The sequence below is a fragment of the Procambarus clarkii genome, chromosome 18 (assembly GCF_040958095.1).
Source record: "Procambarus clarkii isolate CNS0578487 chromosome 18, FALCON_Pclarkii_2.0, whole genome shotgun sequence".
In the NCBI taxonomy this organism is placed as follows: Eukaryota; Metazoa; Arthropoda; class Malacostraca; order Decapoda; family Cambaridae; genus Procambarus; species Procambarus clarkii.
This window is the reverse complement of record NC_091167.1, coordinates 18,339,927-18,367,495: the sequence shown is the minus strand read 5'-3', so window position 1 is coordinate 18,367,495 and position 27,569 is coordinate 18,339,927. Positions and strand designations below refer to the sequence as shown.

The 27,569-nt window shown below is 45.0% G+C and overlaps 3 protein-coding genes across 5 annotated transcripts in view; all 3 read right to left on the bottom strand.

Annotated features, from left to right (window-relative positions):
* Positions 1-14,707, bottom strand: part of LOC123754521 (uncharacterized) — a 75,640-nt gene extending 60,933 nt beyond the window's left edge. Inside the window, exon 1 of the mRNA XM_069326694.1 lies at positions 14,123-14,707. Within this exon, the coding sequence (XP_069182795.1) occupies positions 14,123-14,286 (164 nt within the window). The 5' untranslated portion in view covers positions 14,287-14,707. The remainder of the gene's footprint in view (positions 1-14,122) is intronic.
* A 4,252-nt stretch (positions 14,708-18,959) lies between these two features.
* Positions 18,960-20,714, bottom strand: LOC123754705 (NFX1-type zinc finger-containing protein 1 homolog). Its single transcript, XM_045737172.2, has one exon. It carries the CDS (start codon positions 20,712-20,714, stop codon positions 18,960-18,962), a length of 1,755 nt encoding a protein of 584 aa, XP_045593128.2.
* A 185-nt stretch (positions 20,715-20,899) lies between these two features.
* The window catches only part of LOC123754522 (uncharacterized), a 188,604-nt gene continuing 181,934 nt past the window's right edge, over positions 20,900-27,569 (bottom strand). For all 3 annotated transcript variants that reach the window (XM_045736997.2, XM_069326310.1, XM_069326311.1), the window contains exons 8-12: positions 26,811-26,946; positions 26,042-26,259; positions 24,103-24,282; positions 23,470-23,738; positions 20,900-22,911 (exon numbers count right to left, since the gene is read on the bottom strand). In XM_045736997.2, coding sequence (XP_045592953.2) covers positions 22,350-22,911; positions 23,470-23,738; positions 24,103-24,282; positions 26,042-26,259; positions 26,811-26,946 — 1,365 coding nt within the window. In that variant the 3' untranslated portion in view covers positions 20,900-22,349. The remainder of the gene's footprint in view (positions 22,912-23,469; positions 23,739-24,102; positions 24,283-26,041; positions 26,260-26,810; positions 26,947-27,569) is intronic.

The window sequence follows — 27,569 nt, the reverse complement described above, 5'->3', positions numbered from 1 at the left end:
TCATTCCCAAGGGGGCTTCCAACTTAACTTCCCTTATATCCGACTCATTTAGGGTAAATATCAGATCAAGCATTGCTGGTTCATCCCCTCCTCTCATTCTTGTCGGTCCTTTGACGTGTTGACTTAGAAAGTTTCTTGTTGCCACGTCCAGCAGCTTAGCTCTCCATGTGTCTGGGCCTCCATGTGGGTCTCTGTTCCCCCAATCTATCTTCCCATGGTTGAAGTCTCCCATGATAAGTAGTCTGGATCCGTTCCTGCTAGCCACAGAAGCTGCTCTCTCTATTATATTGATGGTGGCCAAGTTGTTTCTATCATATTCCTGTCTGGGTCTTCTGTCATTTGGTGGTGGGTGATATATGACTGCGACTATAATGTTGTCCTCCAGTTGCTATGGTGCCTGCTATGTAGTCACTGAAACCTTCACAGCCCTGAATAACCATCTCAAATCAAACTCCTCAAAACAAAATCCGTAGCAGCTGTCTAGCTCCCAGGTACCTATTTACTGCTAGGCGAACAGATGCATCAGGGTGAAAGAAACTCCCCATTTGGGGAAGAGGAGACCAGGATGGTATGTATGTATATGTACACAACCCATCCTCCTGTTTAGACAGTACCTATTGTGACAGTCGTCAATAGTCACAATTCGTACATAGCGTTTAGATAGTAGTATAGTGACTAGTGAGGAACTATTTTAAAATAAATGAAGCTAAAACACAAACCTCAATAATCTTCGGCCTAGTATAGTAGACATATGTACTATATTAGGCCTCAGAGATCACGTGTTAGGCCTAGGTTAGGTTAGGTTAGGCCTAGGGAGGTTAGGTTAGTTTGTCTAAGCAACACAAGTAGAAAATAATTTTCCAGTTTGTCCAACTCAATAGTTCAGATTTGTACTTTCTAAGTGTGTTGTTCGTCGGTGTATGTAGTATGATCCTTATTGTACTATGTGTACTACCACCACGGAGGATGGGCTGGTGTGTGTGTGTGTGTGTGTGTGTGTGTGTGTGTGTGTGTGTGTGTGTGTGTGTGTGTGTGTGTGTGTGGGTGTGTGGGTGTGTGTCTGTGTGTGTGTTTTAGAGAGAACTGTAGCAGATATAGCGGGAAAATAGATTGGTTAGAGAGGCGGGGTCCAAGAGCTAATGCCTCGATGCTGCGCACACAAATGGTAAAAACACACACACACACACACACACACACACACACACACACACACACACACACACACACACACACACACACACACACACCCACACACACACCCACACACACACACCCACACACACACCCCCCCCCCCACACACACACACACACACACACACACACACCCACACACACATACACACACACACACACACACACACACAGACACACACCCACACACCCACACACACACACACACACACACACACACACACACACACACACACACACACACACACACACACACACACTAGGGAAAGAGGAGGGGATACGCCCAGCCTATTAGATCTCATTATCACTCAGAATGTAGAAGACATCGAGCAGTTGGAACATGAAATACCACTAGGAGCTAGTGACCATTGTGTCCTAGCCTTTGACTACATGATGGAGCTTAAAATTGTGACCAAAGGACAAGAGGTCCGGGAAAGGAGACTTGATTACAGAAAAGGGGACTACAGAAGGATAAGGGACTACCTGGGAGAAGTGCAGTGGGAGGAAGAACTTAGAGGAAAAACAGTGCAAGGTATGATGAACCAAGTCATATTGAAATGCAAGGAGGCTGAAGATAGATTTATTCCAACAATAAAGGAAAAAGCAGGAGGGAATATAATAACCCATGGTTTAATAGACAGTGTCAGGAAGCAAAGGTGAGAAGCAGGAGGGAGTGGAGGAAGTACAGAAGGCAAAGGACAGAGGACAACAGGATTAGATGTAACAGAGCTAGGAATGATTACATTAACATAAGACGAGTGTCGGAAAGAAATTATGAGAACGATATTGCAGTCAAAGCGAAAAAGCAACCAAAATTACTACATAGCCATATAAGAAGGAAGATGTCGGTAAATGACCAAGTGACAAGACTGAGGAAAACAGAAGGGGCATATACAGAAAGCGACAAGGAAATCTGCGAGGTACTGAATGCAAAATTCCATGGAGTGTTCACTACCGAGCCTGAGCAGCTCCCATTGTTAGAAGAGATTACCCAAGATGAAAGACTATCAGATATAGAGGTGACAGCAGAGGATGTAATGAAACAGTTGACAACACTGGATGCAAATAAAGCTGTTGGACCAGACAAAGTATCACCGTGGATACTTAAAGAGGCAGCGCAGGCTCTCAGCGTGCCTCTGGCAATGATCTTCAATGAGTCACTTATGTCGGGAGAATTGCCCAGTTGCTGGAAGGAGGCAAATGTCGTACCGATTTTCAAAAAGGGGGATAGGGAGGAGGCACTTAACTACAGACCCGTATCACTGACAAGCATCCCCTGCAAAATACTTGAAAGAATAATTAGGCTAAGACTTGTTGAGCACCTGGAGAGCATTGGGTTTGTAAACAAGCACCAACATGGGTTCTGGACAGGGAAATCATGCCTAACAAACCTTTTAGAATTCTATGATAAAGTAACAAGGATAAGGCAGGACAGAGAAGGCTGGGCAGACTGCATATTTCTTGACTGCCAAAAGGCCTTTGATACGGTACCGCACATGAGACTGCTATACAAACTTGAGAGGCAGGCAGGAGTAAGCGGAAAGGCCCTAGTATGGGTGAAGAACTACCTAACAGGAAGGAGCCAGAGGGTAATGGTAAGGGGCGAAAAGTCGGACTGGCGAACAGTAACAAGTGGAGTACCTCAAGGATCGGTGCTGGGACCAATCCTCTTTCTAATTTACGTAAATGATATGTTTACAGGAGTGGAATCATACATGTCGATGTTTGCAGATGACGCAAAATTAATGAGAAGAGTTGTGACAGACGAGGATTGTAGGATCCTCCAAGAGGACTTAAACAGGCTGCAGAGATGGTCAGAGAAATGGCTACTGGAGTTTAACACCAGTAAATGTAAAGTTATGGAAATGGGATCAGGTGACAGGAGACCAAAGGGACAGTACACAATGAAGGGGAACAGCCTACCTGTAACGATTCGAGAAAGAGACCTGGGAGTGGATGTGACACCTAATCTAACTCCTGAGGCACATATAAATAGGATAACGACAGCAGCGTACTCTACACTGGCGAAAATTAGAACTTCATTCAGAAACCTAAATGAGGAAGCTTTTAGGGCGCTTTACACTGCCTACGTGAGACCCGTCTTAGAGTATGCCGCGCCATCATGGAGCCCCCACCTGAAGAAACACATAAAGAAACTGGAGAAGGTTCAGAGGTTTGCGACGAGGCTTGTCCCAGAGCTACGAGGGATGGGATATGAAGAGCGGCTGAAGGAACTGAACCTTACGACACTAGAGAAAAGAAGGGAGAGAGGAGATATGATAGGGACATATAAAATACTCAGGGGAATTGACAAAGTGGAAATAGATCAAATGTTCACACGTAATAATAACAGAACGAGGGGACATGGGTGGAAACTGGAAACTCAGATGAGTCACAGAGATGTTAGGAAGTTTTCTTTTAGCGTGAGAGTAGTAGAAAAATGGAATGCACTTGGGGAACAGGTTGTGGAAGCAAATACTATTCATACTTTTAAAACTAGGTATGATAGGGAAATGGGACAGGAGTCATTGCTGTAAACAACCGATAGCTAGAAAGGCGGGATCCAAGAGTCAATGCTCGATCCTGCAAGCACATATAGGTGAGTACATATAGGTGAGTACACACACACTAACACACACACACACACACACACAGCTGGCGTTGTGGTGAAAAGAACTTCTTCCTCTACCTCTTGTCTCTATTTCTATATCTAATTACCAAGATAAGTATACTGTATTGTGTCCACATTGTCTGGCATAGGCGTGTTCTAATGTGTAGACTATTATACTGTGTATGAATTAGGTGTTCCTAGTGTTTATAGTCCTAGTTATTCTTAAGGGGTCCCAGTGGAACCACGTGGTCTCCCTACCCTAAGCTGACTCTAGCTTCTAGTTCATCACTAGTAGTAGTTTACCTTAGCTTGTTCCGAGTGTAAACCTTGTATCCTGCTTATGTGGACCAAGGCTTTTAAGCAGGCGATGAGTCACAATAACGTGGCTGAAGTATGTTGACCAGACCACACACTAAAAGTTGAAGGGACGACGACGTTTCGGTCCGTCCTGGACCATTCTCAAGTCGATTGTCGTCGTCGACGAAACGTCGTCGTCCCTTCAACTTTTAGTGTGTGGTCTGGTCAACAAGGCTTTTAACGTAAGATAGTGTGGTAAAGTAATTATTATTATTGTTATTGGTGTGAATGTATATGGGGGGGGGGTTGTTAAGGGATTAATAAATAAGTTAGTTAGTTAAAGGAGTATCCATTCTTCCTGTGTAGGAGATCTTTGAGCAACCTTCGGGGAGACGGTCGGCCGAGCGGACAGCACGCTGGACTTGTGATCCTGTGGTCCTGGGTTCGATCCCAGGCGCCGGCGAGAAACAATGGGCAGAGTTTCTTTCACCCTATGCCCCTGTTACCTAGCAGTAAAATAGGTACCTGGGTGTTAGTCAGCTGTCACGGGCTGCTTTCTGGGGGTGGAGGCCTGGTCGAGGACCGGGCCGCGGGGACACTAAAGCCCCGAAATCATCTCAAGATAACCTCAAGATAACCTCTAGACTCACATTATATGGTAACCAATTAATATTCACTGTTGTTATTTTTATTGGGGGCCGAGCCTTACTGATCTCCACTGCTAGAGATACATCATTATCCTAACTACTGCCCCTACATCCATTTAATACTAGATCCCCCCATAGAACACTTACCCCTATTTATAACAAGTGGGCCAGCTTTAGCGTGAGAGTAGTGGGAAAATGGAATGCACTTGGGGAACAGGTTGTGGAAGCAAATACTATTCATAATTTTAAAACTAGGTATGATAGGGAAATGGGACAGGAGTCATTGCTGTAAACAACCGATAGCTGGAAAGGCGGGATCCAAGAGTCAATGCTCGATCCTGCAGACACAACTAAGTGAGTACTGTGACGATAATCTCCTTCAAGAGATTGAGCCTGCTCTTCCCTCCATAATTACGTCGTTGGAATTATATAAAACTACTATGGAAGAAATGTCCAACAACGACAACAACACCAGCAAGGCTTGCCAGAGCGCAAAACGTTGCAGCCAGAGACACCTGTTCAGACTCAAACCGCCAAACTACTCGTTGATCGCTACCGGCCCCGCTGATTGGTCGCCGGTCTGGCTGCACCTGCACTCGCCCCCCCATACTACTTGATGTCTGGGGTCGCCACGACCTCAGACCTCAGAATGTTCAGTGCTTTCGTAGTTATCACTCCTCCCAGCTAGACGCTAGCGTGTACTGAGAGAGGTGATAGCTTAAAGCCAATATTCCAGCACCTCCCATTTAATTTTGTGTTGCACTTCTTGTTATTTTGCCTTAACGTAACTTTTCATTGTGTCATTTAAGTATTCTTATTATTTTGATTGATTTTATTATAAGAATTTGTTTGTGCATTTTTTCATGTTTTGATTTATTTAACGTAATTAAAATTTCATTGTTAAAGTTTACTTGTGTTTTGTGTGTCTTCTCCTTACCTTACCACAGACGACGTTCCAGTTTTTCTATTTTTTTTTATAACTATGTGACGAGGCCATACCCCTAGCCTTAAACAGCCGAACACCAACGCGTTACCGTCACAGTACACACACACGACATGGCAGTGTTGCCACATCTGCACCAGAAAGGTCACGTTTCATTCTTTCTCTCACTTTCCTCTGGTCTCTCACGTGAGGGAAGGGGGGCGGGGTCCCCCATGAGGGGGGGGAGAGGCAACGTATCAGGTGAAACGTTTGATCACAATCTGTTTACAAAAAAAGCTAAAAATCATTAAAGTTGGCAAAAAGCCTTTTATTTCATTTTTATTTTACCTTATTATTTTGTTAAGTGTTCATTGTATACGGTAGTTAGGTAAGGAGGGGTTACCTCGGGTGTGTTCATTGTATACGGTAGTTAGGTAAGGAGGGGTTACCTCGGGTGTGTTCATTGTATACGGTAGTTAGGTAAGGAGGGGTTACCTCGGGTGTGTTCATTGTATACGGTAGTTAGGTAAGGAGGGGTTACCTCGGGTTAGGCTCCGATGGGTAAGGTTGGGTTGGGATGCCTTGGATTAGGTTAAGGAGGGTTTAAGGAGGGTTTAAGGAGGGTTTAAAACCGGTTGGGGAACCTGGTTGTGGAGCCGGCGACTGGTCGCAGGGAGAGCCGCCCTCACCCCGGCCCGGTAATGTCGGGTCCTCGCTCACTCGGTGCACTCTCTTCACTTCCGGGAAACTGTCTTCTTGCACACTTTCGGCACTTGTGCAAGTTTACTGTCATGTGGTGAAAGTTGCAAGTTGGTGTGTGTGTGTGTGTGTGTACTCACCTAGTTGTACTCACCTAGTTGTGTTTGCGGGGGTTGAGCTCTGGCTCTTTGGTCCCGCCTCTCAACCGTCAATCAACAGGTGTACACACACACACACTCTGATGTGTGTGTGAGTGTGTGTGTGTGTGTGTACTCACCTAATTGTACTCACCTAATTGTGCTTGCGGGGGTTGAGCTCTGGCTCTTTGGTCCCGCCTCTCAACTGTCAATCAACTGGTGTACAGATTCCTGAGCCTACTGGGCTCTATCATATCTACATTATAAACTGTGTATGGAGTCAGCCTCCACCACATCTCTTCCTAGTGCATTCCACCTGTTAACTACTCTGACACTGAAAAAATTCTTTCTAACGTCTCTGTGGCTCATCTGGGTACTAAGTTTCCACCTGTGTCCCCTTGTTCGTGTCCCACCCGTGCTGAAGAGTTTGTCTTTGTCCACCCTGTCAATTCCCCTGAGAATTTTGTAGGTGGTTATCATGTCTCCCCTTACTCTTCTGTTTTCCAGGGATGTGAGGTTCAGCTCCTTTAGCCTTTCCTCGTAGCTCAATCCTCTCAGTTCCGGGACGAGCCTGGTGGCATACCGCTGAATCTTCTCTAACTTTGTCTTGTGTTTAACTAGGTATGGACTCCAGGCTGGAGCTGCATACTCCAGGATTGGTCTTACATAAGTGGTATACAGGGTTCTGAAAGATTCCTTACACAAGTTTCTGAAGGCAGTTCTTATGTTGGCCAGTCTAGCATATGCCGCTGATGATATTCTTTTGATGTGGGCCTCTGGGGACAGGTTCGGTGTGATATCAACCCACAGATCCTTCTCTCTATTTGATTCTTGCAGGATTTCCCCTCCCAAATGATACCTTGTGTTCAGCCTCCTGCTCCCTTCGCCTAATTTCATCACCTTACACTTTCCAGAGTTGAACTTCAGCAGCCATTTTCTAGACCATTCCTCCAGTTTATCCAGGTCATCCTGTAGTCTCTGTCTATCTTCATCCGTCTTGATTCTTCTCATAATTTTTGCATCGTCAGCAAACATCGAGAGGAATGAGTCTATACCCTCTGGAAGATCGTTCACATATATTAGAAACAGGATGGGTCCAAGTACTGAGCCCTGTGGGACTCCGCTGGTGACATCTCGCCACTCTGATGTCTCCCCCCTCACCGTTACTCGCTGTTTCCTGTTGCTTAAGTACTCCCTTATCCACTGGAGCACCTTAACTTTTACTCCTGCCTGTTGCTTCAACTTTTTTAACAGCCTTTTATGGGGTACTGTGTCAAAGGCTTTTTGGCAATCCAGGAAAATGCAGTCGGCTCACCCTTCTCTTTCCTGCCTAATTTTTGTTGCCTGGTCATAAAATTCTATTAAACCTGTGAGGCACGATTTACCATCTCTGAACCCATGTTGGTGGTGCGTTACAAAGTTATTTCCCTCCAGATGCTCTACGAGCCTTTTCCTCACGATCTTCTCCAGCACCTTGCATGGTATACAAGTTAAGGAAACTGGCCTGTAATTCAGTGCCTCTTGCCTGTCACCCTTTTTGTATATTGGGACCACGTTAGCTGTCTTCCAACTTTCTGGTAAGTCTCCTGTTTCCAGTGACCTGTTATACACCATAGAGAGTGGCACACTTAGTGCTTCTGCACCTTCCTTTAGTATCCATGGTGAGATTCTATCAGGCCCAACAGCCTTTGTCACATCCCCTTCCAGCAGACACCTTTTGACCTCATCACTGGTGAGGTCAAATTCCTCCAAGGTTTCCAAGGTTGCCGCCTCCTCATTTAGTGCAGGGGCTTCTCCTTGTTCTATTGTGAAGACCTCCTGGAATCTCTTGTTGAGTTCTTCACACACCTCCTTGTCATTCTCTGTGTATCTGTTCTCCCCTTTCCGCAGCTTCATCACTTGTTCCTTCACTGCTGTTTTCCTCCTGATATGGCTGTGGAGCAGCTTTGGTTGGGTCTTGGCTTTACTCGCGATGTCATTTTCAAACTGTCTCTCTGCTTCCCTCCTCACTCTGATGTACTCATTTCTGGCCCTCTGGTACCTCTCCCTGCTCTCTGGTGTTCTGTTATTTCTGTAGTTTCTCCATGTTCTTTTACTCAGTTGTTTCGCTACCTTACATTCCTGGTTGAACCATGGGTTTTTCTGTTGTTTTTCGTTTTTCTCCTTTTGGACGGGGATAAACCTGTCTGCAGCTTCCTGGCACTTTTGGGTGACAATATCCATCATGACCTGCACATTCTTGTCTCTAAGTTCTGTTTCCCATGGTATTCCCCTGAGGAAGTTCCTCATCTCGTCATATTTTCCTCTTCGGTAATTCAGTCTTTTCCCCTCCACTCCCATCCTTGGATAGGTTATCCCTACCTCCACCAAGTACTCAAAGGTCAGTACACTGTGGTCACTGTGTGTGTGTGTGTGTGTGTGTGTGTGTGTGTGTGTGTGTGTGTGTGTGTGTACGTACTCGCCTATTTGTACTCACCTAGTTGTGTTTGCGGGGGTTGAGCTCTGGCTCTTTGGTCCCGCCTCTCAACCGTCAATCAACAGGTGTACAGGTTCCTGAGCCTATTGGGCTCTGTCATATCTACACTTGAAACTGTGTATGGAGTCAGCCTCCACCACATCACTTCCTAATACATTCCATTTGTCAACCACTCTGACACTAAAAAAGTTCTTTCTAATATCTCTGTGACTCATTTGGGCACTCAGTTTCCACCTGTGTCCCCTAGTGCGTGTGCCCCTTGTGTTAAATAGCCTGTCTTTATCTACCCTATCAATTCCCTTCAGAATCTTGAATGTGGTGATCATGTCCCCCCTAACTCTTCTGTCTTCCAACGAAGTGAGGTTTAATTCCCGTAGTCTCTCCTCGTAGCTCATACCTCTCAGCTCGGGTACTAGTCTGGTGGCAAACCTTTGAACCTTTTCCACTTTAGTCTTATGTTTGACTAGATATGGACTCCATGCTGGAGCCGCATACTCCAGGATTGGCCTGACATATGTGGTATATAATGTTCTGAAAGATTCCTTACACAAGTTTCTAAAGGCCGTTCTTATGTTAGCCAACCTGGCATATGCTGCTGATGTTATCCTCTTGATATGGGCTTCAGGGGACAGGTCTGGCGTGATATCAACCCCCAGGTCTTTCTCTCTCTCTGACTCTTGAAGTATTTCATCTCCCAAATGATACCTTGTATCTGGTCTCCTGCTTCCTACCCCTATCTTCATTACATTACATTAGCTTGGGTTAAACTAACAGCCATTTGTTCGACCATTCCTGCAGCTTGTCCAAAAAGCTTTGTGCGCGTGCGCGCGCGTGCGTGCAGCTGTCCGAGGTGAGTAGAGGTCACGGGAGCCAGGTGAGGGGTGACCCCTGGCTGTTACAATGAGGGCTTCGTAATTACAATTATTACTTAACCTATTATAGGTATAGGTTAAGGTATAGGTTATACCTATTATAGGTATAGGTTATACCTATTATAGGTATAGGTTAAGTAATAATTGTAATTACGAAGCAATAAGATGCTTATCTTAACATACTAAGAAGGTTAGGTAAGGTCGGTGTTTTCTATGAAGCTTTTCAAGGTAAACTACAATATTCACAAAAAATTAGTATGTCACATATGCACGTATTTAATAAGTCAATATTGACTGTAAGAAAGTGAGAGAACGGGTTGCCAGAATACAGCTGCCATAGTCACAGTGAACACTGTATGAACACGAGAGGTTCACTGTTGTTCAACATCCTCCCAGCGAGTATAAGAAATGTTGCCGGAACAACCGTGGACATCTTCAATATAAAACAAATGGACAGTTTTCTTCAAGAAGTGCCTGACCAACCGGGCTGTGGTGGGTATGTGGGCCTGCGTTCCGCTCCAAGCAACAGCCTGGTGGACCAAACTCTCACAAGTCAAGCCTGGCCTCGGGCCGGGCTTGGGGAGTAGAACAACTCCCAGAACCCCATCAAGCAGGTATATGTGGGCCTGCGGGCCGCTCCAAGCAACAGCCTGGTGGACCAAACCCTCACAAGTCAAGCCTGGCCTCGGGCCGGGCTTGGGGAGTAGAAGAACTCCCAGAACCCCATCAACCAGGTATATGTGGGCCTGCGGGCCGCTCCAAGCAACAGCCTGGTGGACCAAACTCTCACAAGTCAAGCCTGGCCTCGGGCCGGGCTTGGGGAGTAGAAGAACTCCCAGAACCCCATCAACCAGGTATATGTGGGCCTGCGGGCCGCTCCAAGCAACAGCCTGGTGGACATCAACATCCTAGTTAGACATCCTAGTTAGACTACCTTTTAAACTAGTTAACTCATCCTAGACATCAGCTTCATCACCACACAACATGACATCACAAGCACGGCATAACACTGAGGTCATGCAACAGGATCGAACACGCGTCTTTGGACGCCTCAAACACGTGTACTTTCCATCTTGGGTTCTCGTGCTACTCACTGTTCCACGTGTAATCACCTAGAAGTACTTGCGGAGGGTTGGGCTTCAGCTCCCTGGTTTCACGCGTCAACGTTTAAGTGTACAGGTCTAGGCTAAAGCCTCGTGGACTGTCAAGTTTATGTTTAAAACTGTGCAGGGAGCTGGTTCCCACCTGGGTTTCCTCCGTGTACCATATGCCTAACATCAGTGAGAGAGAGAGAGAGAGAGAGAGACAGACAGAGAGAGAGAGACAGACAGAGAGAGAGAGACAGAGAGAGACAGACAGAGAGAGAGAGAGAGACAGAGAGAGCATTGTAGGTGGGTAAGGCTTACCATGAGCTAAGGGAAGGGAAAGCTCTCTTACTGCTAACAGGACTCAAGTCATCAGTTCTTATACCCACCTGTGTGGGGAGAGTGGGTGAGAGAGAGAGTGGGTGAGAGAGAGTGAGTGAGAGAGAGAGTGGGTGAGAGAGAGAGTGAGTGAGTGAGAGAGAGAGTAGGTGGGTGAGAGAGAGACCGTAACCGTCAATCCAGAATGGCCCGACATGTAATTAGCGTTTAAAATGGGCACATTTCCCTCGACGTGTTAAGCCTCACCAGCCAAGCGAACCCAAATCCACCATTACCCCTTCCCAAGGCGGGACTCCTCTCCCCTCCGGGGCCAGCGCTAGTGAGAGCTGGGAGGGAGAGAGAGCAGGGAGGGAGAGAGAGCAGGGAGGGAGAGGTGGGAGGGAGAGTAAAAGCAGCGAAAGAATTTTACCCTAACTTCCTGTAGCACTGTTCCATCCCCCCGCTAATAGAGAGGACAGCAAAAATCACTGCCGTGCACCACACCGCCCAGTGATTAACCCCGTCACTACACGCATAACCAGGTTATACAAGGGGGAGGTTATACTAGGGGGGAGGTTATACAAGGGGGTTATACAAAGGGGGGTTATACAAGGGGGGTTATACCGGTCAAGTTTCCACAGGCGTGGCCAAATAAGGAGGCTTCCAATTTGAAATTCGGCATATACAATTTTGTGCCTTTTCGTTGGGATAGGCTGTGTTAGTTTAGATTGGGATGTGTTAGACTCTGTTAGGCTAGGTTGGGATAGGTTGGGTTAGGCTGGGCGTTAGAATAGGTTAGGATAGGTTGGGTTAGGCTAGGCTAGGTTAGGCTAGGTTAGGCTGGGTAAGCCTGGATACAGTTTAATTGGTTTTAAAACGTCGTGTGTACGATGAAACACCAGTTTCTATGGCCTGTATAGTACCCACTAGGCTACCCGGTACCCCACCACCACTAGGCTACCCGGTACCCACCAGGCTATACCCGGTACCCCACCACCACCAGGCTACCCGGTACCCACCAGGCTATACCCGGTACCCCCACCACCACCACCAGGCTACCCGGTACCCCTATCCCCACCAGGCTACCGGGTCCCCCCCCCCCACCAGGCTACCCGGTACCACGTTCACACGAGTGTCAAAACATTCCAATAATTCCCAGGTTTTCAGTTCTTGTTTTATGTTAAAATTATCGTGTACTTTCAAGAATTATTTTTTACCGTAGAACACAAAATTTGTGGCCAGAACTGTGTTGCTGGACAAGGAAACTTGTGACCACACGAACACTACCTGTCCCCAACACAACACAGGCAACACAATCCTCCCACCAACACAACACACAGACAACACAACACAGAGGCAACCCTAAGCACTAAATTACACTGATTTTTTTTTTCGACACTGCGTTGGCTATATGCTCGTAGATCAGCTATAGCCCTGATCTACGAGCATATAGCCAACGCAGTGTCGAAAAAAGATCAGTGTAATATAGTGCTTTGGGACGTCTCGAAAGCCTTCGATAAAGTGTGGCACACAGGCCTAAAATATAAGATATCTGAACTAGGGCTTCCTGAGAGATTTACTGCTACTCTCTGCAGCTTTATAGACAATAGAACTGCTAGGCTTAATATCGGCAGCTACTTGGGTGACGTAATAGAACTGAAAAGTGGAGTACCACAAGGAAGCTGCCTCTCCCCCACTCTATTCAACATATATACAGCTGACCTACCCCCAACCCCAACATGGAGAATACATCACATACGCTGATGATGTTACCCAAATAATATGCCAACCGGGCCCATCAAAGCCGCTACTAGCCGACAAGACCAAGGCAGCAATTGAACTCAAACAACTTTGGGAAGCAATGGAAAATTAGCACCAACAAACAAAAGTTCCAAATAATACACATTGCGAAAAGAAACCCGGACCCCATCATCCTTGATAACCAGCCCATCCAATATGGGAGGTAGGCAGAATACTGGGACTTATGATAAATAGAACAGGGATACAAATTCATGTAAGGGACCGACTAAACAAAGCCAAAGCAGCATTAGGAAAACTGAGAAGATTCCGAAGCCTCAGTACTAACATTCAGATCCATCTATATAAGGCTCTAGTTCGGCCGCATCTAGAATATCCCCCAGTACCACTACACACCATAAAGAAAACTAACATGCAGAAACTGCAAGCAGTACAAAATAATGCGCTAAGTAGAGCAGCAAAACACCGTCCACCATATGATCAGACAATCCAGGAGCTCCACGAACTCCTGAACATACAGCCACTAAACATCAGACTGCAGCACCAAGCCATCAGGGTGTGGAACACCATCGAAATGTTAGAGGACCCAATGTTAGAAAGATTACTCCAAGATGAGACGCCCCGCTCCCACAGCTGGTGGCCCAAGAGCCTCGATTCTCTGGACGAAAACCCCGCCCTACAGTATATAATCCCAAGATGAGTTATATATGTATATATATGAACAGTTCATATATGTGTATGTATGAACAACTCGATAAATAATATGTATGACAACTCGATAAATAATAATAATAAAATAAAGAGCATTAAACAGAATAACATGTGTGGAAGCATCGGAGTGTGTATATATGAATGCTACACAGTATTCATCTATGGACATCCATATATGGTGAAACACATGTGAAGAACCTCTCACACACTCACAGCTCCCTGACAAGAGGGAGCCAGCTTAGCTTAGCTGCCAACACCCACACATCGTGTCAGCAAGGCGGACAGCCCGCCTGCTTTCATACCTCTCACTGTATTTCCCACTTCTATACTTCCCTTCACCTATGCCTCTCCTTCCTCTTTACTCCCCAAAAAAAGAGGCAACCCAACCCAACACTCACCAGGGGCCCGAGGTGTCTCTGTGCTGTGCCACACTGAACCCAAACTTGCTGTGTGGAGGACCTTGATGAATGACGATGTCTTGTGTCTCTATGTTGAAGCACAGCCCCCGGCCCGCCCCCGCCCCCGCCCACACCCACGCCCACAACACTCCCCACCACACCATAACTAGTTTCCTCTAACTGTCCAACAAGCCAATTCCAAGGAGCAAAGTCTTATGACAGAAACGGTATATCCTTTTTTACAAACTGCATTCCTCTTTCACTCGGGGCGTTATCTAAGTACTTCCATCTTGGGGTATTTGGCTTAGGGAATGAATGGGAAGACCCGAAATTGGCTTGAAATGGGAGATATTTAGTGAAATTAGGGTTTCATACAAAGGGTAGCGGAGCGCGGCGCGACACACCCTTCCTCTTCACCAGCCAGAAGTTAACTGGCTTGCTCTCCGGTCGACCTGGAGATGTTGTCAACACAGGCTGGAGAATCTCTTTCAACGTCAACCAAAACATTCCATATATTGACCGATTCATCGCCCAGAAATCAAGCTTATTTTCAGCATATGACGGGGGATGGGAGGGATGCCCCCCCCATGACCTCGAAACACCGAAAGATGTGCATTAGTGTTGCTGGCGCGGTGTTGCCAGCTCTCTGGTCGACCAGATGATCCGATGTAAACACCACCAGCTGTTGCGGAGGATATCAACTTGTTGCACTTTTCAGTGCATATTTAATGCCGGTGTACAGGTCTCTGTACCTCATATGGCACTCTGCCCCCCCCCCTCCCCAGTTATATATCCTCACAAGAAAACCTTTAGAAAATTTACATTCTATAGAATTCGATAAAAATAAAGTGAGATTTGTATACAATCATTATTATCATATATTAAAATTTAACTCCAAAATTACTTTCTACTTTCTAATTGCGTTGTTCGTCGGTGTCTGTATTATGGTCCTGATCGTTACTATAAGTACTTCCACAACAGGAGGATGGACTCATCCATACACTCATCCATACACGCATCCATACACTCATCCATACACTCATCCATACACTCATCCATACACGCATCCATACACTCATCCATACTCATCCATACACTCATCCATACACTCATCCATACACTCATCCATACACTCATCCATACACTCATCCATACACTCATCCATACACTCATTGTTACGGTCACCATGGACCAGTGACCGGGTTCTTGTTGGAGGGACCTTAGTTGTCGTGTCGCCCCCCAGTCAGTGGTGACTAGCACGGTGAGGCTACATAATGTAATGGATTAATAAGGGAGAGATGAACTAAACACTTTCACCAATGTATTTACCAACACTATAAATATATGTACATATATGTAAGGGAATATGGACTAATACTACACTTATTTACAATAAGCGTCTTTCACACATGACACTTAAAACGCACACACCTGTTCAGTGGAAGAGTAGTTAACAAATGGAATGCATTAAGTAGTGTTGTGGTGGAGGCTGACTCCATACAGTTTCAAATGTAGATATGATAGAGCCCAGTAGGCTCAGGAATCTGTACACCTGTTGATTGACGGTTGAGAGGCGGGACCAAAGAGCCAGAGCTCAACCCCTGCAAACACAACTAGGCGAGTACAATACAATGTTGATCAATGTCAGTGTGTCCACCACACTCAGTACCTTTCCCAACCGTACTGGGAAACACTGGCGAGTTTCACCTGTTCGTGGGCCAATCCACAGACAGCAGCGTCACGAGGTGCCATTACCCGACTATCGCCCTCCAACTGCACGCTGACAGAGGACTTCAACCACACGCTGACCGGGGTCACGCCACTATACAGGGGTAGCCATCCCCCTGGCAGGAGTCCCTAGCGACAGGCTAGCAGCACTCCACTCCAGGAACCTCACTGTCGTCCAGTACTCTCCCAAGCCAATTCCCGGGTACGCCGATCCCTATCCACACTGGGTAAATCCAGCAACCAACACACTGCTATGATCGCCGGCGGGTTACGTGGTCTTCTTCCAGGACCAAGCTGAGAGTACGTGGACTGCCCAAGGTCAACTGCCGTCCTCAGTACCACTGCAGTTAAAATTACCTACCATAAGTGAGAGAATTTTGTCTATTAGCACAGTTTTCGGCGTGAAGGCATTGAGTAGATCTAGGCAACACATGAAGTTTCAAGCTAAACTTTCTAATATGCTACACTCACCTGAGGTCTATAGAAGAAGAACGAAATCTGATTATGTATATTGGTTCTACAAGGTAGCCAACTCCATCAAAATATTAAATATGTACCCAACTCAACTAATGATTAATCAGCCAACTACTCCATGGGATAACTGGGATCTATCAGTTGATTTTGTAAATGCGCCCAAGAAAGATAGTGTGCACACTACATTGTTAAAACAGTTAACACTGAAAAGCATCACTGAAAGTACTCAGAGTATGGGTAACGATGTGTATCAGTGCTATACCGACGGCTCTGTAGAAGAAGGTGGACGATGTACCGGATGTGCATGTAACATATTTGAACAATCTTCTCTCGTACATACAGCAATGAAGCGCGTCAATGACTGGGCAAGTACAACTCAAACCGAACTTGCAGGCATATACCTTGCCACTGAATTTTTAAAAGACAAAGGCAGTGGACTTATATACTGTGACTCGCAGAGTGCACTCCTGGCATTGAACGCACATAGTAGTGACACCCATAAAATAGTCAGTGATATTCGAATGAATGTTTTAGCTGCTAAAGAAAACAGATTTGAGATTAAATTTTTAAAAACTATGGATACCATCACATGTTGGCATCTCAAGGCATGACACTGTTGATATGCTTGCTAAGTCAGCCTGCAGAAAACCAGTGGTAGAAATTGATATGGGTGTTTCATTAGCAGTGACAAAGAGAATACTTAAACAAATATCTAATGAAAATCTCACCGACCTAACAAATTCACAAAGACCTGAAAGTTGTAGCATTAAATATTATGATAGATATCGTGAGGAGACATTCACATATGGGACTAATAGAACAAGAACCCGGCAATGTGATGTTATAGTGGCCAGAATACGCCTGGGATATAGACGTATCTGGCAGCTTTCTCAGAACCCAAATGTCGAGTACACAATGTGTCAACTTTGTGAAAGAGAAAACATGCACTCTCTTGAACATTATATTGTAGAATGTCCCATACTGACTGACTTTCGCCCTCCTGGGCTAAGGTATGCTGAACTCTGTAGTTACTATATGAGTACTGGAACACTTGATGATATATTGGACTTGTATCCAAAATTGACCATGTAATATATCAATCATACAATGTATATATATGATGTAACTATATAACCTGAGCTTGTAAAAGCCCCTTCATCACCTTCAGTGATTAAGTGCTTAATTGTACACTAGTTTCTCTATCAGCTATCTCACCCTGTCAGAGTAACTGGGACAAATGTATGTGAATGCATGTGTGTGTGTATATATGTATGTATATGTGTGTGTATGTATATGTATGAGTATAAAGTATATATGGAAGCTGATCAGAATTACATTTCACCTTTGTAAATGCACATTAATGACACTATGTAAAAGACACATCAAACACTTTATGTAGGCCATACGTAAATCTGTGTATCTATGTATTTACGTATGTAGGTTAGCTTAGCATTTTAAAAGCACCGAATCACCTTCTGTGGTTGAGTCTTCAATAAACCCTTGAACTATATGTTTAACACTTCTCTCACCCTGTCCATGCAGGACAGAAGAAAATGTATATATGCTGGTTAGCATTGTAAATGTCCGGCCACGTCTGTGGTAGAAAATAATAATAATAAAAAAAAAAGTTAAATGGAAGGTACTGATGAAACAACCCGTTCTCGCAAATTTAATAAGTCAATATTGACTTATTAGTTGCGTACATAGGTGACATACTAAACATAATAGTTTCCCTTGAAAAGCTTCATAGAAAACACCGACCTTACCTAACCTACTTAGTATGTTAAAATAAGCATCTTATAGCTTCGTAATTACAATTGTTACTTAACCTATTATAGGTATAGGTTAGGTAATAATTGTAATTACGAAGCAATAAGATGCTTATCTTAACATACTAAGTAGGTTAGGTAAGGTCGGTGTTTTCTATGAAGCTTTTCAAGGGAAACTATTATGTTAAGTATGTCACCTATGCACGCAACTAATAAGTCAATATTGACTTATTAAATTTGCGAGAACGGGTTGGATGAAACCAGGAAGTGACACTTACTCATTGGGGAATTGACATAGTGCTCTGTAGCACAACAGATGGCGCTGATCATGAGTCGTCGCCTCACCCCGAGGTCGTCTACAATGACCTCACGTGCTAGCCACAACAGGAACCTTGAGCCACTTACCATAATCACGCCACCGCCCATAGATGGCGCTGTCTACGGAGCGTACCTCTCCCGGCCAGTTGGTGTACAGACTCATAGATGGCGCTGTCTACGGAGCGTACCTCTCCCGGCCAGTTGGTGTACAGACTCATAGATGGCGCTATTACCAGGCCATAGTCAGCCGGCGGTGATGAGTCTCTAACACTCATCCATACACTCATTAATATAGTCATCCATACACTCATTAATATAGTCATCCATACACTCATTAATATAGTCATCCATACACTCATTAATATAGTCATCCATACACTCATTAATATAGTCATCCATACACTCATTAATATAGTCATCCATACACTCATTAATATAGTCATCCATACACTCATTAATACAGTCATCCATACACTCATTAATACAGTCATCCATACACTCATTAATACAGTCATCCATACACTCAATAATACTCATTAATACACTCATTAATACTCATTAATACACTCATCCATACACTCATTAATATAGTCATCCATACACTCATTAATATAGTCATCCATACACTCATTAATATAGTCATCCATACACTCATTAATATAGTCATCCATACACTCATTAATACACTCATCCATACACTCATTAATACAGTCATCCATACACTCATTAATACACTCATCCATACACTCCTCCATACACTCATTAATACACTCATCCATACACTCATTAATACACTCATCCATAAACTCATTAATACACTCATCCATACACTCATTAATACACTCATCCATACACTCATTAATACACTCCTCCATACACTCATCCATACACTCATTAATACACTCATCCATACACTCCTCCATACACTCATCCATACACTCATTAATACACTCATCCATACACTCATTAATGCACTCATCCATACACTCATTAATACACTCATTAATACACTCCTCCATACACTCATCCATACACTCCTCCATACACTCATCCATACACTCCTCCATACACTCATCCATACACTCATCCATACACTCATTAATACACTCCTCCATACACTCATTAATACACTCCTCCATACACTCATACATACACTCATCCATACACTCATTAATACACTCCTCCATACACTCATTAATACACTCCTCCATACACTCATCCATACACTCATCCATACACTCATCCATACACTCATCCATACACTCCTCCATACACTCCTCCATACACTCATCCATACACTCCTCCATACACTCATCCATACACTCATCCATACACTCATCCATACACTCATCCATACACTCCTCCATACACTCCTCCATACACTCCTCCATACACTCATCCATACACTCATCCATACACTCATCCATACACTCATCCATACACTCCTCCATACACTCATCCATACACTCATCCATACACTCATCCATACACTCCTCCATACACTCATCCATACACTCATCCATACACTCATTAATACACTCCTCCATACACTCATTAATACACTCCTCCATACACTCATCCATACACTCATCCATACACTCATCCATACACTCCTCCATACACTCATCCATACACTCCTCCATACACTCATCCATACACTCATCCATACACTCATCCATACACTCATCCATACACTCCTCCATACACTCCTCCATACACTCATCCATACACTCATCCATACACTCATCCATACACTTATCCATACACTCCTCCATACACTCATCCATACACTCATCCATACACTCCTCCATACACTCATCCATACACTCATCCATACACTCATCCATACACTCATCCATACACTCATTAATACACTCATCCATACACTCATTAATACACTCATCCATACACTCATTAATACACTCCTCCATACACTCATCCATACACTCATCCATACACTCATTAATACACTCATCCATACACTCATCCATACACTCATTAATACACTCATCCATACACTCATTAATACACTCATCCATACACTCATTAATACACTCATCCATACACTCATTAATACACTCCTCCATACACTCATTAATACACTCCTCCATACACTCATTAATACACTCATCCATACACTCATTAATACACTCATCCATACACTCATTAATACACTCCTCCATACACTCATCCATACACTCATCCATACACTCATCCATACACTCATCCATACACTCCTCCATACACTCCTCCATACACCCATCCATACACTCATCCATACACTCATCCATACACTCATCCATACTCAAACTAGGCCTCCCAGATGGGCCAAGAGTCACATAGAGAGCATTAAAAAATATAAAAACATTTGTTGTTTAATACAGGAGGCCTGGTCGACGACCGGGCCGCGGGGACGCTAAGCCCCGGAAGCACCTCAAGGTAACCTCCTTAATGTATGACATAATTATTCAGGAATTAAATAATAAACATTCGGAATCCTTTTATTGCTAATTTAATTAGTTTTTTTACATATATAATATGAAGCTATACATCTATTGTATATATGTCTATACATCTATTGTATATATGTCTATACATCTATTGTATATATGTCTTTGACCTTAATGAAATGTACATCTCTAAATCTTCCTATATATTGTGTCTTTTATACATTCACATTCTATATATATATATATATATATATATATATATATATATATATATATATATATATATATATATATATATATATGTCTTCGTACTAAAGCTGAAGTTTCAGGTTACGAAAATTTAAGTTCATTGTTCTTTACTGTGTAGATCCATTGAACAAATATAGTGTTCTGTGAAGCTGTTCATCCAGTCACTTGTAAATGTCTGTGAGCTTCAACAGTCAGGCTAAAAACTGGTTTAACTTGACTGTTTCAGTAGACTGTTAACGGAGTATTGAGTTTATCCTGACTCGCTCGTGTGAGCCTGTGTGATCACGTCCATCTGTGAGAACACTGTTCACCTGTGAGAACACTGTTCACCTGGAACAAGCAAGTTTTCACTGCGGTTGAACACTGACTGCTCGAGACTGTTGTCTCCTGTGTGTGTGTCACTGTGAATGTCAGCGAAGTACAGTGAGGTTTTTCACTGATTAATCTAGACCTTTTTTCTAGCTTCTGTGAGGGTCTGTGGAAGTCAACAGAGTATTCTTCAGCAAGGTGCGACACTGACATACCTGGGCTCTCACGTGTGTGGGGGTTGAGTGTGGACTCTCACATGTGTGGGGGTTGAGTGTGGACTCTCACATGTGTGGGGTTGAGTGTGGACTCTCACATGTGTGGGGGTTGAGTGTGGGCTCTCACATGTGTGGGGTTGAGTGTGGACTCTCACATGTGTGGGGGTTGAGTGTGGACTCTCACATGTGTGGGGGTTGAGTGTGGACTCTCACATGTGTGGGGGTTGAGTGTGAGCTCTCACATGTGTGGGGGTTGAGTGTGGACTCTCACATGTGTGGGGGTTGAGTGTGGGCTCTCACATGTGTGGGGGTTGAGTGTGGGCTCTCACATGTGTGGGGGTTGAGTACGGACTCTCACATGTGTGGGGGTCGAGTACGGACTCTCACATGTGTGGGGGTCGAGTACGGACTCTCACATGTGTGGGGGTTGAGTGTGGACTGTCACATGTGTGGGGGTCGAGTACGGACACAAGTCTCAGTGGGACCAGGGCCCCGCCTGCACAACAAAGGGGACACCTTGGACTGCGAAGTTCGGGCGGCAGTTTTGAACCCTGCTTACTGTGAGCATTGAATTTTTCTTTCAAGATTGAAAAGGCAAAAACAATTTGCATATAAAGAAATTATCCTCATAAAAATAAAAAAATTAATTGCAGGCATTGTGAAGAAAAATTCAACACTCTTAGTGAGCGCGGTACGAAACTGCTGCCCGAAATTTTCACGTCCTCAAGAAATATCCCCTTTTGACGGTGAAGACAAGAGGGTAACCTTGGCTCACCACTACAGACACGCCTTCCTTCTTGAGGGCCTCGTGTAGCGCCGTCTCCACCCCGGCCGACAGACCGAAGAACTTGAGCTTAAATTTGCTGCCGGAGGCCCAGTGGTCGTGGAAGCAGGCGCCGAGCCGCGTGGCGGTGTCGCGGTCTAACTCCTCGTTATCAACGCGGTAGTAGCAGAGAGAGAGCTCGGCCAGGCGGGGCAGGTTGCTAACAAGCTGGTGCAGGAAGGTGGTGCGACAGGGCGGCAGGTGCGACAATCCTGACCGCACTTCGCACACTTTGTCCAGCATTAGCATGCGCAGCTCTCCGCACGAGCGCACCGTGTTGCCGATCTGAGCGCAGGTCTTCTCGTACTGATCGAACCTGAACTCCCAGTTGCCCAAGTTGAGTTCTCTAAGTTTCCTGAAGTTGGATCCCAGCAACTCGAAAAACTTGCAGGCGGCGTTGTCGTCCAGGGTGGTGGCCTGAGTGTGGGACGACGACAGGTCCAGACTCGTCAGACTGTAACATTGGGGACAAACATTGAAGCAGAGACAAGAGAGGGGGCTACAGGGAATTATCTGAGTCACAATAACATTCACAGACTGTAAGTCACAGTGACAGAGGTGGCCATTAGACGTCAACCAACACATGTGCTCAGGTTTGGCTCCCTCCCTCACTTTCTACCTTTACACGTGTGTGTGAGGGTTGGGTGTCTATACATTTCCAGGTGTGTGGGGTTTGGTGTCCACAATAACACGGGAGACTCGTTGCACCTTTTAAAATGTTATACAAACAATGAGTCATGACCACAATAGCACTAAAGGATCACATGACCATTCCTCCAAACAAACCAACATTTACAAAATCCAAACTTTCCGGCAATACCACGTAAGAAAGGCTTAACCCCAAGGAACATCATCAGGTAATAGAACTTAAGATAGAACCTCCAATTGGGCATAAGAGAGGCAGACTCCCATGGACCAATGGGCTTTCTGTAAATGTTCTTCATTCATATATTCATATTCCATATATTCCAGGAAGACAGAACAAGATCGACCAGTGAGAACCCTCACATACTTTGGACAGTTCCTAAGGAGAGGAAGCAGGAGGTGACTCCGTCGGATAAACCCGGGTTGTTCCTTCAGCTTGACCTCTGAGAGCCTCAAGGTCTTGATAGAGGACCAGTGCTGGATGGGGCCGTTGATGGGGAGGAGGATGGGGGGGAAGAGCGTAGGGGAGGTGGGCATCCCCACCCCTACGTCAACTATACAGCTGCTTAGGTTCAGGTCCAGCACCTTCCACGAGCTAAGGAGGTCCTTGAAGTAGGCGACGGACAGGGCCTTTTCCTATGGGGGAGATAAGACATGTTATGAGCCGTTGGTGAGTTAATGCAGTTACTGATGTGCTAGTCCTGGACTACAGTGGAGGCTACAGTTAACCACTCCTGTGTAACAAGTGAATCACTTGAGGCTACAGATGAACCACCTCCCACGTGAGGCTGCGTGATCGTCCAATACTTCACTGCACTTTAACCATCCTAGATTATGTCTCACTTACTGGAAGAACTAACAAGGAGTGCCTGGCACTGTGATGCTTTTCCACCCCGTGAGTGTACCCTCCCTCCCATGAATACCCCTCCCATCCCCTCCCATCCCATCAATTCCCCTTCCATCCCATGACAATGTGACATGGAGGCAGTGTTGAAGATACCTGGAGGTTGAACTCCCAGTGAGCGAGGGAGAGAGAGCGCAGGGTGGTGTTGTTTCTGAGGGCGGTGCAGGCCAGCTGGAAGGCCGTGTCGGTGAGGACCACGTTGTGCGAGTCCAACTTCACCGTCGTCAGCGACTGTGACTGTCCCAGACCAAGCAACACTGGCATATAATCCTCCGCCTGGAGAGAGAGAGAGGGAGTGAGTGAGAGGTTCATTTCCGGGGTGGGGAAGGGGCGTCCCTCAACTCATCTCAGGGGAAGGGAGTGTGTATACCTCATTTCAGCAAGGGAAAGGAGTAGTGTCACTCATCTTAGTTGTACATATACACAATTAGACACATTTCACATCAATTATTATTAGTTATGTGCACCGAGTTCTGTTTAGGATAGTATATGGTCAAATTAAAATTATAGAAAAAGGAGATTAGAAAATGAGATTAGAAAATGGGAAATATTACATTATTTTTTTCCCTACCACAGACGTGGCCACAAATTTACAATCCTATACATCATTTATACATGGAAATGTAGATGTTTATCTCTCAGAATGTTTGGTAATATGTTTATTGTTTGTGATGTGTGTCTATGTATGTATTAACACGATGTACTGAACGGGGTGAGAATAGCTTGAGCTACCTCATCCCTTTGTGTGTATTTTACCTCAATAAACTTATTTCAATTTCAATCATTTATACATTTGTCTTCTGTCCTCCATGGACAGGGTGAGAGAGCTGTTAAACCTATAGTTCAGGGATTTATTGAACAATCAACCACAGAAGGTGATTGTAGTGCTTTTATAATGCCAATCTAACCTAACCTACAGACATTAATACACGGATTTACGTCTGTTCTATGTAAACAGTGTTCGAGGTGTCTTTTTACAGTGTCATTAATGTGCGTTTACAGAGGTGAAAGGCAATTCTGACCAGCTTCCACATATCCTGTATACACATACATACAGGATACCTCCCCCGACCACGGTGGTCTCCGGGGTTGGAGGTCCCTGTGCAGTTCTTCACCACCTTCGAGGTCAACCCCGGAACTCACAGTTCCTGCCACGGCGCTGGAACCAATCGTATTGGCGTATGTCTTTCCATTGGAGACTTTCAGCGCCGTGTGTGTGTGTGTGTAATTACCTAAGTGTAGTTACAGGATGAGAGCTACGCTCGTGGTGTCCCGTCTTCCCAGCACTCTTTGTCATATAACGCGGTGTAATTACTGACGGTTTTGGCCTCCACCACTTTCTCACCTAACTTGTCCCAACCGTCTACCACTCTGTTTGCGAAAGTAAACTTTCTAATATGATTTCGGCACCTTTGTGTGTGTGTGTGTGTACTCACCTAGTTGTACTCACCTAGTTGTGTTTGCGGGGGTTGAGCTCTGGCTCTTTGGTCCCGCCTCTCAACCGTCAATCAACAGGTGTACAGATTCCTGAGCCTATCGGGCTCTGTCATATCTACACTTGAAACTGTGTATGGAGTGAGCCTCCACCACATCACCCCCTGTGTGTGTGTGTGTGTGTGTGTGTGTGTGTGTGTAAGAAACAGACATATTAGACACGATAGAAGACAGGTCGGAAGTCAGTCAGTTCGTAAGACAACCGACGGTTAGAAAAGCAGGGAGGAGGGAGCCGGTCGGCCGAGCGGACAGCACGCTGGACTTGTGATCCTGTGGTCCTGGGTTCGATCCCAGGCGCCGGCGAGAAACAATGGGCAGAGTTTCTTTCACCCTATGCCCCTGTTACCTAGCAGTAAAATAGGTACCTGGATGTTAGTCAGCTGTCACAGGCTGCTTCCTGGGGGTGGAGGCCTGGTCGAGGACCGGGCCGCGGGGACACTAAAAAGCCCCGAAATCATCTCAAGATAACCTCAAGATAAGATAGCCCAAGAGCTCGACCCTACAGGCACCAACACACCAAAGAAAAAAGGTAAACACTCACCTTCTTGAGCCCGAGTAGCCTGAGGGAGGAGAGGTTCTTGGCCCTGCGGATGGCGTCGCCGAGGCAGACAAGGTCGGCGGTGTTGAGGTAGAGACAAGGGTAGTCGAGGGCGAGACTACGGACGCTGGTGTCAGGCAGGGCGGAGAACAGCGTGTGGAACATTGACTGGTGCTGACACCCGCCCAGACACAGCGGCAGTGGCAGCCTAGTCTCCCCTACTGCAGTCACAACCACAAAAAAATAAATCACACATTCTCTTATTTAGTTATGTAATCATTTAATGGGGCTTCATTAGTTAGTTATCTCTACCTTTTAGTCAGCTTAATTAGTTTATTATTAACATCTTAACATAATAATTGTTAATTATTATTAACAATTAACATATTTATTGACAACAATTAATTTCTCTTTTGCCTAATGTGAGTTATTCAATTAGGTCTAATTGAGTAACTCACAATAATATATATATATATATATATATATATATATATATATATATATATATATATATATATATATATATATATATATATATATATACTGTCTAACTACATTAGACAGTATATATATGTTTCCATTTACGAGTTTATAAATCCAACTTTGTATTGAGCACTGTCACACAAGGGCAGGAATAGTTCATAAGAGATGCAATTTAAAAATAAAGTAAATAAAATTGTTCTTCATTCTTCAAAATGTAGATAGTAGATACTACCCCCACTAGCTTAAACTACCTTAATTAGTCAACTTTTACCCCTCAACAAGGACTCACCTCCATTAATAAAGAAGTACCCCCTGGCCTCGTACTTGTGCCTGGCGCCACTGTGGAGCGGATCCTGGAACAGGTAGTGTAACTCTCTGGTCGGGTCCAGCATCCTTCCAGGCCGAGGACTGCGCTGCTCCGGGTCCTGTAACACCGATACACTCACTTTAGTGTTCGTCTTTGTCTGTGTGTGTGTGTGTGTGTGAGTGTGTGTGTGTGTGTGTGTGTGTGTGTGTGTGTGTGTGTGTGTGTGTGTGTGTGTGTGTGTGTGTGTGTGTGTGTGTGTGTGTGTGTGTGTGTGTGTGTGTGTGTGTGAGTGTGTGTGTCTGTGTGTGTGTGTGTGTGTCACCTTATAGGACAGCAGGATGGACTTTAGTGCCTGTCTTGAAGAGTGTATCAGGTTCTGGGACAGCAAGATGGACTTTAGTGCCTGTCTTGAAGAGTGTATCAGGTTCTGGAACAGCAAGATGGACTTTAGTGCCTGTCTTGAAGAGTGCATCAGGTTCTGGGACAGCAAGATGGACTTTAGTGCCTGTCTTGAAGAGTGTATCAGGTTCTGGAACAGCAAGATGGACTTTAGTGCCTGTCTTGAAGAGTGTATCAGGTTCTGGGACAGCAAGATGGACTTTAGTGCCTGTCTTGAAGAGTGCATCAGGTTCTGGGACAGCAAGATGGACTTTAGTGCCTGTCTTGAAGAGTGTATCAGGCTCTGGAACAGCAAGATGGACTTTAGTGCCTGTCTTGAAGAGTGTATCAGGTTCTGGAACA